Consider the following 14333-nt stretch of genomic DNA (forward strand, 5'->3'; position numbering starts at 1 on the left):
TTGGGAAAAGAAAAAAAGTATTTATTACAAATCCATCAAATAGAAAATTGGCAAAACTATTTTCTTTTCCTTTTCTCTGGTATTACAACAGCAGCTGGAGGCGCAGAACTACCATAAATCTTTGTAGATATTCTGTTCATATAGTACAATGCCACCATTGAAAAGATGAAACTAAAATAAATAGAAATGAGTAAATTTTTTACCTAAATAAATGAATAAGTTATTTAAAAACACCATTGACAGTTAAGGCTAATTACATTTTACATACATAAGAATCAACTAGATTGAAAAATTTTAAGGACCTAAAGTTTTAGGAAAATTACAAAATACCAGTAAAAATAAAAACTCGAAAATGATAATTTTAATTTGAAATAAGCATGACTTTTACGTTAGTTTGCAAATGAAAAACTCAATAGTTTTTTTTTTTATTACAACTCTTTCCTGAGTATCTACAAACCTTATTTTAAAAATTTTGGAATACAGAAAAGTTACAGAACTAATGCAAACTCACAAATAATTACTTATATAGTAACTTAAAACCTTAATTTTGGAGATTAGTTTCATAAGGTGGTCATTTATACAATAATAAAAAACACCAGAATTCTAATTAAAACTTTTCATGCTTGATTTTAATTTAGAGAGTTTAAGAGTGGTGGAGAAAAAAAACATTCGTTAAGATATTTAGAAACTTTAATGTTTTTAATTTAATACAATTTGAATGTTAGTTTACAAATGTAAAATTAGTGAAGAAGCTATTTAAAAATTACAATGCATTAAAACTACGTTTATTGCTGAAATCTTTCTATAAGTTGTATAAAAGAAAGCTCAAAACTCCATGTCTCTGTTGTGATAATTTAGAATAGAAAGTGTGAAAAAACATAAGAGTGTAACAAAAAGTAGAACATTAAAGTTGTTAGTATTTAAATATACCTTAAAATTTAAATCCATCGTTTTACTAAAATGTACATTTAAAATAAAATTTTCAATGTGTTTATATAAGCAGATTTTAATAACCCAAATTTCAGACAAATTTTTATTCAATAAAATAATGTTTAAAATAAAAAAATATGTTTGATATTAATGAAAGTTTATTGCTGGAACTAAAAATTAATTTAACCTATATTTTATATTTAAAATGAACATTGGTGGCAATCTTCAAAATTTAAAAAATAAATTATGCCATAAAATGTTTAAATTATATTTATAAAAATAACTCAATAACTACGGATAAAACTTGAATCAAATTGTTGAATCAAAATTCCGTTTTAAAAAAGATAATTTAAAACGAACTGTATTTGGTGTTTTTTAAAGCTTATTTTTAGGTTTATAATACTATAGAATGTGTCATCAAAATGGGAAGGGGATTCATATTTATAACTAATAAAAGTACTATCATAGATAGTTGTTAGATAGAAATAGAACTATAAAAGAATGATTAAAATAGGATTTTTTATTACTATTTATAAGGCTTTAAAAAAAAAGTTTTGAAAATATAAAATTATGTATTTTTATGACATTATAAAAAATTCTGAATCATACTTAACGGGAACAGTAGAAATGGCAAAGAAACAAAGTGGCAAAGCATTTTTAAAGTTAATTTTGAAACAATTTAAAAACTTTGCAAAGTATATAAATATATTTATTTTTTACCCTTGTTATTCATAAATATATCTATAAAAGTGTGTATGTGGTGCCAGTCCCTTAAAGCTAAAAGCTAATCCCTATGAGAAGCAAGACTTATCTTTTAGACACACCTCCTGCATGCATGACGACAACAACAACAACAAAAAAAAAAACCAGTAGAAGATGGTTTGGAACGGAGAAAGAAAAGTGTACATGCTTTTACATATTAATATAATTTTTTTTAATTGGACGAATTTATTATTTTCATATTCTTACAAGCCTGACCACTCCTGCCTTCCCACAAATTCAGCAGTGGGATATTGAAGAAATTGAATTGATTTAGATTAACTAAATTATTTAAAACGACTTTTGATTTTCATCAAAATATATTCGATTCCAACATCCAACAAACAGTGAGTAAGCGAATGATGTTCTGATGAAACATTCGATTCTTGTCAATAAATATCGTGCAAATATTTCATCTTGGCAAGGGATATGTAGACATTTATTCATTAAAAATGATTCTTAATAATATTAAAAAACAGTGCATTGAGGAATTATAAAACAGATAAAGTAAAACTTCTGCATAAATTCATATTTGATTAAGAAATTTTAATGGTTTTGATTTCCCAATTGAAAGCCAAAAATTTAAAAATAAGTTAAAAGATATTGAAAAAAAAAATTCACATTTAAGAAATAATAAAACAGAAGTAGCTAAGAATGTTTTGACATTGTTAATGGATTTAAACTAACTTGCAGAGCTTGCGAACTACGCCAAAACGTCAGGAGAAGAAATAAACAATCACAAAAGTGAAAACAAAACTTAGAAGCAGGCTAATAAAAATAGGATAAATAAAGAGAAGAGTGATTTTTCAAAGCAGTGCAATATTGAAAATAAAAATCCTGATCCTTGTGTAAGTGATAAAAGAAATTCTTTCAGAAATTTTGAATTTCAAAAGGTTGCTATTATTCTGTTATCGAAAGTACTATTGCTAAGTTTAATGCAGAATTACATGAAAATATTGTTCATTAGATCGAACATTTTGAAAATATTCCAAAATTGTTTAATTTGTCTGATTTACAAAAATTCATTTTTGCTAAAAGTTCTTTTGGCGGTAACGCCTCTTTATTTGTCAGAACTGTGTTAAAAAAAAATTCATGGCAAAAATTAAAAGAATCTTTGATTGATGAATTTTCTTTTGAAATTAATTTTGCTAATTTGCATGATCTTTTGAGTAAACATAAAATAAAAGATTCTGAATCAGCTCAAGAATATTAAAAGATGAAACCGTCATGTAATTTTGGAAAAAAAAAAGCTGTTTTTATGCATTCTATAATAAAGGGAATTAAGGACCAACATGAAAACAAAAGTGTTTGGTATAGCTGCAAAAATTAGTTCAAATGTAAAGAAAAACTTAAAGTTTATGAAATAATTAAAAGTGATTCTGCAAAGAACAAAAGTGCTTTCGATAAAATCAAAACAAAACATGACTTAGATAGTAAATATAATTCTTATGATAGATGAAACAAAATATGATGATAAGTTTAATGTAAGAAAACATTTTACAAATAGGAATAAAAGTAAATATGAATATAATAATGAAAAGCTAAGGCATAATACTGGCACTGAAACTTTTAAACTTTTAATAATAAAATTTGTTACAATTGTGGTTCATAAAATCATAATTCAAAATATTGCATGCATAAAGATAAGGGCTTGAAGTGTTTTAAATGTGAAGCCTTTGGACACAAAGCTTCTGAATGCCTAAAATTAAATGCAGAAACAGATGTTGCTAATTTAAACGTTAGTGTAGAGCCAAAACTGAGAAATGTTTTACACAGAAAGTAAAGCCTCTTTAATCAGAAGATCAATTTTTAATAAATTAAACTCTAAAGAACTATTTCCATTAAATTTTACTCAAAACAGATTTGGTAAATCAATAGTTACTCTGTTAGGATATTTCAAAGAAAATATTGAAATTGATGATTTCAAATATTTTGCTGAAATATGTGTTGTAGTAAATGATGTGATGACTTATGATGCTATTATAAGCCTTAATGATTAAATGCAAGTTGTGAAACAATTATCAATGAAAAGGGTATAATAAAAATAAAATCCAGTGTTTTGATAAAGTAAACTATTTGTCTATTTTACCAATTGATCTTAGATACTACATCTGATGAGGTTAAAATTAACATAGATCCTAATATTTTATAAAATAAGTTACAACAATAAGATTCATATTATTTGCCAAATAAACTTAAGACAACATCACTTTCATCAGTCACGTAGTTTGCTGTTTTCCGAAGAAAAAAAAGACTGTTGAAGCTCAAGTCGCTGGATGGTCAAACAGGGATGAGATTAGCCAAAAGGCAAAAAAGCTGAATTTCCACGATAGTAAATTTTACGCAAGCGCAACCCTTTAATAAATTCCAGACAGTTTAAGATAATAAATAATGTGTTGACATACAATTGTGTACTAATCTATTATTATATAAATGATTACATTGATACTTAACATTTAGTGAAAATAAAAATTACCAATTGAAAAAATAAAGCTGGAAATTATATTTTTCCTCAGTTCACATAAGAGACAATTATTACTTGAAAAACTACCTGGTTTAGCAAATTAAAACTACTGAGAATATACATTAATATTTCATTTCTTTTAATAAATACTGTTATGTGATTTATAGCAAATATATCAGTAATATTACTTTTTAAATTATATTGGGAAAAAAAACTTTAACAATGGACCGAATCATTATGTTCATATTATAGTCTAATCTAACTAGAGCCCTCTGAAACATATCAATAACAGTGAAGTAGAAATATATAGTAACTCCTTAACATACAAAAATTGCTATTTTAGTTTGAAAAATTACATGACAATCAGCAACTGTTTAGATAATTGTTTTTTATTTGATAAGAATTTTGCATTTTATAGCATAAATAACAGCAATTATAAATAAAATTTTGATGATGAGTTAATTAACTCTTTTTCCCCAAAAATTTTTTTTTAATTAAATCCCTTTTTAAGTGATTGCTTTTGTTTGCTATATCTTTTATGTTTGCTATATTTAGTCGTTAGTCCATCTTCAAACATCTTGTGACAAATCCTATTTTTTCTTCTTTGCAAGCACAGAATGTAAGTTTTGAATATATTCCCTTCCAGTTTCTCTGATGTTGTAACACTTACATATACTAATAATCGTCGTTAGAAAAACAGTCACCTTTATAGTAACTAATTTTAAAAAAAATTTACTTCTTACAAGAATCGCGATAGTTGATCTTAAAATTGCGTGAATATGAATAACAATTATGGATTTTGAAATCACATGAATATGAAACTAGATATACGATTTTGAAAATGAGAAAATACAAACTGGGATATAGAATTTTTAAAACGCGTAAATACAAATCACGATTCATAATTTTTAGATCGCGTAAATACGAATCATGATGCGTAATTTTTAGATTGCATAAATAAGAATTATGATGCATAATTTTTAGAATGCGTGAATGCGAATCCCAATGCCTTATTTTAAAATCACGTATAAATACGAAAATCAATGTTTGATATTATAAACCGCATGAGCAAATCAAGACATTGAATTTTAAACTTGCGTGAATACGAATCGCTACATAGGTTTTTAAAAAGGCGTAAATATGAATCACAATATCAGATTTTTAAATCTCATAAATAAGAATCGCAACGTACAATATTCAAATCGCGTGAATAAGAATCGCAACACGAAAATATGAAAAGCTATGTTTGATATTAAAATCGCGTGAATAAGAATCGAGATATTAGCAGATTCCTGGCTTGGGACCTCTAAAAGGCTTGTCAGAAGCAGCGTCGTTTGAACTACGAAAATCAGATCTATCTGGAGGGCGGGGTAAAAAATTCAGAAAAAATTATCTGCTGCGTGTAAAAGGGGAGAAAATAGCTAAAATAAATAAAAATGAGAAAGGATTGGTAGCTATGTAGTTTAAATTTTCTATTTCTCTTTGAAAATCGGTGAATTTTCTGAAAAAGCGGAATACTTATAAAAAAAAGTGAAATTTTTAGNAGTTTTTGATAAAAAGGCTGAAATTCGAGAGGCAAAAGCGATAAAAGGAGAGATCCGCTAAAAAGCGGAAAAATCTCATCCCTGGTCAAAACAAGGGATAGCGGAGCCCAGTTCTTCAGAACATTGTAGTCCCATTGTAATTGTTAAAAAAAAAGGATCTTGTGTGCCCATAGATCACAGAAAATTAAATAAAGTGATTGTGAAGGGTAGATTCCCCCTCCCATTAATTGAAGACATTTTCGATAGACTACAAAGCTCCAACATTTTCAGTACAGTTGATCTTAAATATGGATTCCTACATGTCAAGATAGTATGAAATACACTTTATTTGTGACACATAAAGGGTAATATCAATTGCCTAAGGTTCCGTTTGGTTTCCAAACTTTGATTAATGAGGGTATAGTTTTACCGTATTTAGGTGACAATTATTTTGCCTTCCTCCCTTAAAGGCAATGAACAACATGATCTGGTTTTGAATATTGCTAGTGAATATGGACTTGATATATAATTTTAAAAAGTCCAATTTCTTGAAGAAGCGCATTGAATTTTTAGATCATGTGATAGAGGATGGAAAAATATTTCCATCTACTTTAAAAACCAAAGCAGTTCTTAACTATCCAGAGCCGACAAATTTGAAGGAAAAAAAAAAAACATAGTTTTTTGGAATTAACTGGTACAGAAAATTCATTCCAAACTATTCTATGATAGGTAGAGCATTTAGTGATCTGTTAAAAAAAAAAATAAATAAATTTGGCATTGAAGAAAGGGATGCAAGTGTTTAAGCAATTTAAATCTTTGTTAGCCCAAAACCCTGTTCTTTCAATATGTAACCCTAAATGCGAAACTGAATTACACACAGCATAGCTGCCAACCTTAGGAAGCAAAAATTAGGAACATTATATGCGACAAAATTATACGCACCAATTACGAGAGTAAGACAAAAATTTAACTATTAAATAATAACATTAATAGACATAATATATTTAAATACCTCATGTAAATTAGTCAAAAAATATTATAAACGCTATCTTTTGTGGAAAATTTATAATATTAATATTTTACAATTAGGAATACTGGTATAATAGTTAAAAAACAAACATTACCTATTAATATATAATTATTATTCTCCAAATTATAAAACACAGGTAAATATTAAACTACATACTACATCATAAACGAATATTTCTGATGCAAATGTTTATAACTACAAAACATTTTTTAAAAAATAATAGTTGTTTAAGATTCAATTTAGTGAAATGATCAGCAACAGCTATTGGAATAGTATTTTCCAATAAAACACAACTAAAAATTACTTCAACACAATAATCACAGGAAACACGATTGAGGCGATCAGAACAAGGGATCGGTTTAAAAGCAAAAATACTGCAATTTTACGAAAATTTTGAATTTTTATAAAAATATCAGATTTTTAGATTCGATTTAAAAATTAGGAACAAATCCGAAAAATTCTGGACAGTTGGCAGTTATGCACACAGACACCAGTTTAGAAGAATATGCTGTAATTTTAATTCAAAAGCCCCCTGATGAGAAAAATTTTCACCCCACATGATTCAACCTACTCCAGCAGTAATAAATGAAGTCAATACTCAAGGTATTGATGATTCAAAGCTCTCTACCAATGACAATAGTTTGACAAGCATGCATAAGATGCATCATTCTCTGTACCAGTAACACCAGTTTCAGTTCGCTCATTTCCAAAAGCTTACCATGGTAGAAATTTTTTTTTATTTTTGTTGATAAAAACCCCTGAAGTTGCAGGTAATAATACAACAAAGGAAAACAGCCCAAAGAAGCCTAAATTGACTTCAAAGAAAAGTAAACTTTTTTCTTTTTCAGAAAGTAGTTTAACTGCATGATTCGTCACATGAAGAAGATTTTTCAGAAAGAATAGGAGATTATGATGAAAATGTTCATATAGAGCAAATATCTGAAAATGACTTTGTGTAAGTTAAATTTGAAGGGAAGCATACTATATCGAATTATGTGGCAGTCGTAGTTGAAATCTACCATGAAATTCAATAACTGTATCTGAGTTACTTAAGGAAAAGATGCGATTCTAACAAATTTGTCTATTCTGATAGAGAAGAAAAATACTGGACTGAAATTAAAGACATTGTAATGAAATTACCTCAACTAAAAATTCATTAGAAAACTATCCGGTCATCAACTTTATTATCTTTCAAATTTAATTTCTCCAACTTAAAAATGAAATAATTTGTTCTACTAAATGTTTTTTTTACATTGCGTTTGGAATAAAATAAGTAAAATTTTTTTTGTTAAAATACAATTTTTAAATAACTAACAGTCTTTATCTATGTTTTTTTTTCACTGTCTGTGTATCCCATTAGACCCACATTAAGTTCCAATAGATCCCAACCTTGGGGGCTAATGAGACAATTACAATAACACATATCTTTTATTTAAAAAATTACAAATAATATTTCTTTCAATTTATTTTTAGTTGTATTCAATTAATTTCTAAAAGCCAATAGTTATACACAAAAAATAAGAGCAGGAATTGGTTGATTTTAATTACAAATTATTCAAAATCTAAAAAATATTGTTCTATTAGCCCCCACTCTCTCCGTAAATCAACGTTATTTATAGGAAATTTCATTAAAAATGGTTAAAATATTTTGAGAGGGCATTAGCAAATATAAATAAAAAGGGTCAAACATTTAACTTTTACGCAAAAAATACTATCTCTACAAACACAGCATTAAAATAATTCATACAATTTCTGAATGCTTCCAGCATTTCTAATAATAATAAATATTTACATAGAAATAAAATTTCCATGTAAGGAGATAATGCAGTCCTCATAGATAAACAATGCAGATACATACTAACTTTTGTGACTAAATTGTACATCATTGTATTAAATGAGAAACTGAATACAAAAATTTAGAACTAAAATAGTTAAACATTCAAACACCAATCCACAATGTTCATTTCATTTTTTTGCTCATTAATACATTAGTGTCAAAACAGAGTACTAAAGGTCAGACAGAGTACTAATGAACCTAACCAAATCACTAAGAATAAAAATACTATATCATTGAAATCCTAAATATGTAAAATTAACTCTTATTATGTCAAATATTAAGAGATAACATTTACAAAAATCTTAGAGAAGAAATACTATACTAAACTTTGCAAAGATAGTTCTTATATAAAAAAAAGGGGGGAAAGAAAGGTTCTTACTAAATAATTACTTTTCTTTTTTACCTTAATATTTTCCTTAACCAAATTATATTAAATTATATATTTTAACCCCGTAATAAACTACAAAAAAAAAATTATGAAAATAAAATATTAATACTCTTTTTGGAAATTAGCAACATTTTGTTAAAGCTCAGATAATAGGTCATTTAAGAATAGTATGAGCAAATAAAAGTTGCATTCAATATGCCCTGTATGGAAGATACTGTTCAAAATATATACATTAAAAGATAAAATTTTTGGAGTTTTTACTTTTCATTATAGCTTTAATATATAATGGATTTATTGTAACTTTTGAATTTAGCAAGTTATTTCAGATTTACTCATGTATAAATATATATAAAAAATCACATAGTTTAATGAAATTTTAAAAACACATTTTTAGCATTTATTTAAGTATACATGAAAAGATTATGAAATGTTTATGAAGGGAAAATTTACTTACCAAGTCGTGATACAAACTCTGTGAATGAGACCGCATGCAAAGAGAGCAACTAAGACACTTATCAGTACTATAATAAAAGTAAATAAATATGAGATTATAAAAGTTAAGCATATATATAAAAACTGTACAGCATACATGTATAAAAAGTTAGTTTACAGCATAGATACAAAAAAAAAGTTATAGCATAACAGTAACTGCATGCATATTACATATATACAGTCAGACCTCGATATAAGGTCTCCCTAAGGGACATCGCAAAAGTGACCTTATAAGCGGGGTGACCTTTTAATCGATTCATTAGCAGTTCGGAAATAGTACACATTAAGACTTTTTAAAAATGTTAATACAAACGAAAACGATCAGCCATAAATTAAATGTTTAAGTCAATAAATTTTAACAGAATTAGTAAAGAATTAAAGAAAGTGAGATTTAAAAAAAAAATTAGTTTACAATAAAGCTGTTTACAAATTTTCTCAAAGTGCACATATGTTACATACATTACATCTTACCTTATTTAAAATAATCATTTATGCAGGTCTGTTTTATTTTTGGTTTCTCTTTTTGAACAATGTTTTCTAGATTTTGTAACTTCTCAAAATGTTACTCAGCTCCCTCATGATTTGTAAAAAAATTTCGTAACACATTTATTGCATTGGAAATGTCCGCATGGGTTATAGCTACAGTCTCAGGATCACTGTCATTGTCCTCACTGTCCACAACTTGTGAAACAATTTCAGAAATTGTAGCTTGTTTGTTGGCTGCAACATTTTCCTAGAACTCGAGAGGGGTAATTGCCTTGTAAGGAAGTTAAATAGGCTTTTGTTAGAAAAGAGCTTCCCTCGTCTCAGATAAAAATGACCTTATAAGCGATAACGATTTTTAAAACTTGACCATATATCCAATATTTTGTAACAAAGAATTCCTATTCAGTGAGCCGGGACATTGGAAAAGTGACCTTATATGCGGGGTGACCTTATATGCGGATGACCTTATATCGAGGTCTGACTGTATATATATATGAAAAAAAATAGATGTAAAAATTTAACATTCATAATGCTTTATACATATAACATTTTTTAGAAAATCTGTTTCTCTGATATAAAAATTTATACTATTGAAATAAAAAAGGACAAACTTTCTACTGTAAATAAAGTTCAAACTTACACAGCTGTTTCAGTACTAGAATGAAGTACTCTTTTTAGTGTCAAAATACAAAAACTGCTTTGAAATGGAAAAAATTTACCTTCATTTTAGTACCAAAAGATTTGATATTTATTTATGTTTCATAGTTGTGTAAAGGTACAATAAAAAATGTATGTTATACTCTTTAAAAGTACACAAACAAATATTTTAATTCCAAATAAATATAGATCTATTTCAAACAGTTCAGAAATAAAATGATAAATTCTGAAGACAGTAATACTTTTACGTTACATCAATAAAAAATAATATAAAAATACAAATAGTGTAGTTTACAGTTCTGAAATAAGTGTCATCATTAGTGCAGAGACAAAGAATGATGTATGGTAATCAGAAGTATGACACAGAAGACCCTTGGGACATTGACAATGAAAGACAGTACTTGTTATGCCAAAAAGTTTCAGTGAACTATATTATTTGTGCTTTTATACACTGCGAATATAGTCAATAAAGAGACACTAGTATATTACGTTATAGATGTTCTAAATGAGAATCAATAAATGATTTAAACAAAGTTTTAAATAGTTACGAAATATTTAACTTTTAAGTCAGAAGCAAATCCTGCAATCCCAGAAAACAAATTTCTAAATATTTTTGAAAAGAGTCTGAAAAAGCCTATGCTTTTTTAAAATAAATAAAAGTGTATAGAAAATTGGGTCTTTTTTTTACACACTGTATTTAAATGTAATATAACAAAGAAAAGCTAAGTATTTACCTTCTGGAAACAGTTTAGTTTGGAAGCCTTTACCAAATGTTAAACTTTCAAGGTTGCCAATAGCCTACGTTTAATTAAGGAAATTTTCTTACAATCATTAACTAAGCAAAATTTTGAAGCAGAATCTTTTAAAGAAGAACAACACAAGAATAGATATCAGGGGTCTGTCTAGGTTTTTGTGAAAATTTTGACATAATTTGCGAAAAATTAAAAACTATATTAAAAAGTCAACACAAAAACATGGTAAAAATATAGATTTATCGTTTCTTAAGGGAGACAAAAATAAAGTTTTAAGAAAAAGTATTTTGTGAAACTACCGTTTTTCCTAAAGTTGAATTTGAGAAACTACCGTTTTACTTAAAATTGAATTTGTGAAGGTACCGTTAAACGGTAGTAAATTTGGCCTGGACAGACCCCTGGATATGTAATGCTAAAATATCAATATATTAAATCTGATTCATAAATAGAACTTATTTCTGTCACATAATCAGTAAAACTATTTGCCACAAATAAAGTAATAATATTGATGTAATTAATAAGTAAATGTCATGATATGGTCTTTAGTGTCACGGGAAACTGATCAGTCTCACATTACTAAGATTCATTAATACTTAAATACATTATCCAGAAAGACATAAAAAACCTCTAAGGTCAAATCCTTCTTAATCTAGCAGTCACTATGTAAAGATCTAACTACTGCAGGGATCTGGGTTGGCCTGAACTCACCCTATGCCTTAAATAAAAGAATAACTTTATTTCTCTGTTTAAGTATTTTTTAAATACCACTTTTTCTAAATTTAAAATATGTTAAAACAGTGACATATATATTTAATCTAAATGGAAAATCTGCGTAACAAAAATAAGAAATTTTCGAACTTTCTAAAGTTAATTTACCAAAATATGTTTAAAAATGTAATTGAAGGGCTTATTAAAAAAAAAGCTGTAAGTATAAATTATATGCATAAAAATAATTTTAATATTTCCATGGATTACAAAAACATATACTAAGGCTGATGATTTGGGTACACCCTGCATAGGTAAAACTCAGATTCTAAGTATTATTCGGTATTCTTCTAATTATATATATTTTTCTCCATCAAAATAATGTGAATATAAATTATGCTATCAAATATCTGCTGTTTATAATGTAATGAATTAAAGCAATGTAAAGTTTTTTTATGTGTTTTTAAAATATACTGATACTAAGTTTCAGTTAATTTAATGAGATATTTATCTATCTATATGTATGTGTATATATGCAATTATTAATTATTTAGTAATAACATTTTAAATGTATCAAAATTCTTTTTCCCAACTGAAACAAACACAGTGGAAGGTCTCATATCTGGAATCGTCGACAAGTCCGGAATCTAGACTTTGCAGTCATTAGGATTTTAAGGTAAACATCAAAATATCTTTATTTAATAAAAATTAACCAATAGATGAATTTTCAGAAAGAGCTTTGTTTATTTTGATTGTTAAAAAGTGTCCATATATGGGACTTTGTACTCAAGAAAGTTAAAATATTAATAAAAATTAGTCAGGTACAATTTAAGCAAAGGATACTGTCAGAGCAAACATAAATAGTAGGGATCCTAGAAAACCACCAAACACTGTCATTAGCTGACTAGATGCAAGGCTCCAGCGATAAACTTGCATTCCAGCAAACAAAAGAACAAACAGGGAAGTAGACAATAAACATGATGTACCAGTTGCAATAGCTATAATGATAAAAGATAAATAATTAAAAAAGTTTTGCAAAGAAGGTAGATATAAAAAATTATTTAAGACAACAGGAAGAATAAATAATTAAGAAAAAGAATTTATTGTACTTTCTAACGGTTAATCATCACTAACTAATAAAATTATGAATAACAGAAGTATCTTCACAATTTAACAAGTAATTACTTGACAATTTTTCAACAAGATAAGAGCTAAATTAACTCCGCATAGAATTTTTACAGGTAATTAGTCATTTCTGTATAAATAATTGCATATTAGAAATCGGGAATATCTGGAGAGGTAGAAATTAAATTTAATACAATTCCATACTAACAATTTATATATATAAATACAAATATTTTAGCTTTGCTTAAATAGTTTATATTATATTTTTATGAAAATATTACTGCGAATAATTATATCTTTACTATGCATCTTATTTCAGTAATCAACCAAAAAAAACAAAATGAAACAAACCCTGCACCAATTTTTAAATGTTTGGTTTATAAAATTATGATTTACGAATTACTTAATTTTGGAAGCAAACTTTTAAAAGTTACCACAATGATAAAACACTTAATATTATACTTGAAATTAAGGTAATATGATTAAAAGTTTGTAAGTCCATTCACTTGTTTCAGGCAAATATATTCCTCTGAAAAACATTACCCTAAATGTCACATTATTACGAATTAGTTTACAATAGCTTTAGTAAGCGTTTTTATAAACAGTAAATTTATATCGTCTTATTTTCGGGACCAACACACTACTGTAAGCAAATAAAATTATTTCTCAATGACACTAAAACAAATTGTAATTCCATATAATATGATTCAAACTTTGTCAATAACGAAACTATTTATAGGCAAGTTATGTAATTTTCGGGAATGTATTCTTACCCATACTTAAGTAGATAATAAGTAAACAAGAGTAATTTTATTGTTCAATTTTAAAATTTATAAAACATATCTCATTTTAATCATAAAATTACAGCTTAAGTTAGATATATAAAAAGATAAACCAGCCGGTAGTCAACGTCACACAAGCTCATAAGCAAAACAAAGTAAAAGTTGAAGTGCAAAAAAGTAGCTGTTAAAGTTAGGGAGCATTCTCAACAAATGCGGTAGCCGCACCTCTGACAGCTGTCAAGAGAATCAGGGAACCTGAGTGGTAAATTGTTCCAAGTAAAGTATTTTTCACCTATTTCAGGTTTATTTCCTTGAAACAGAGCAGAGGTGTGAATTTGGAGATTCAAACGATTACCTGATTGGCAAGTTCTTTTGTAGGTAAATGTGTTTTACCCATCAGGTT

The 14333-nt window shown here is 27.0% G+C and overlaps 1 protein-coding gene across 2 annotated transcripts; it reads right to left on the reverse strand.

Annotated features, from left to right (window-relative positions):
- On the reverse strand, positions 1 to 14097 carry LOC107437945 (dolichyl-diphosphooligosaccharide--protein glycosyltransferase subunit KCP2). 2 transcript variants are annotated; one of them, XM_016050095.3, is made up of 5 exons: positions 13922 to 14097; positions 12867 to 13021; positions 11301 to 11364; positions 9386 to 9452; positions 1 to 171 (listed from the first exon to the last, which is right to left on the reverse strand). In XM_016050095.3, exons 1-5 carry the CDS (start codon positions 13923 to 13925, stop codon positions 57 to 59), a joined length of 405 nt encoding a protein of 134 aa, XP_015905581.1. In that variant the 5' UTR covers positions 13926 to 14097; the 3' UTR covers positions 1 to 56. The 2 variants fall into 2 exon arrangements, with proteins under 2 accessions (XP_015905581.1, XP_042895069.1); XM_043039135.1 differs by lacking the exon at positions 13922 to 14097 and adding an exon at positions 13655 to 13703.
- Positions 14098 to 14333: the final 236 nt, after the last annotated feature.

This window comes from Parasteatoda tepidariorum, chromosome 3, assembly GCF_043381705.1.
Source record: "Parasteatoda tepidariorum isolate YZ-2023 chromosome 3, CAS_Ptep_4.0, whole genome shotgun sequence".
NCBI classification, from domain to species: Eukaryota; Metazoa; Arthropoda; class Arachnida; order Araneae; family Theridiidae; genus Parasteatoda; species Parasteatoda tepidariorum.

Coding starts and splice junctions, on each gene's coding strand:
- LOC107437945 (XM_043039135.1), bottom strand. CDS start 13,688: ATGTTTTTCAGAGGAATATATTTGCCTGAAACAA. Junction 13,022..13,654: donor AATATATTTGCCTGAAACAA/GTGAATGGACTT, acceptor TTATCATTATAG/CTATTGCAACTGGTACATCA. Junction 11,365..12,866: donor TATTTATGTTTGCTCTGACA/GTATCCTTTGCT, acceptor AATTAAACGTAG/GCTATTGGCAACCTTGAAAG.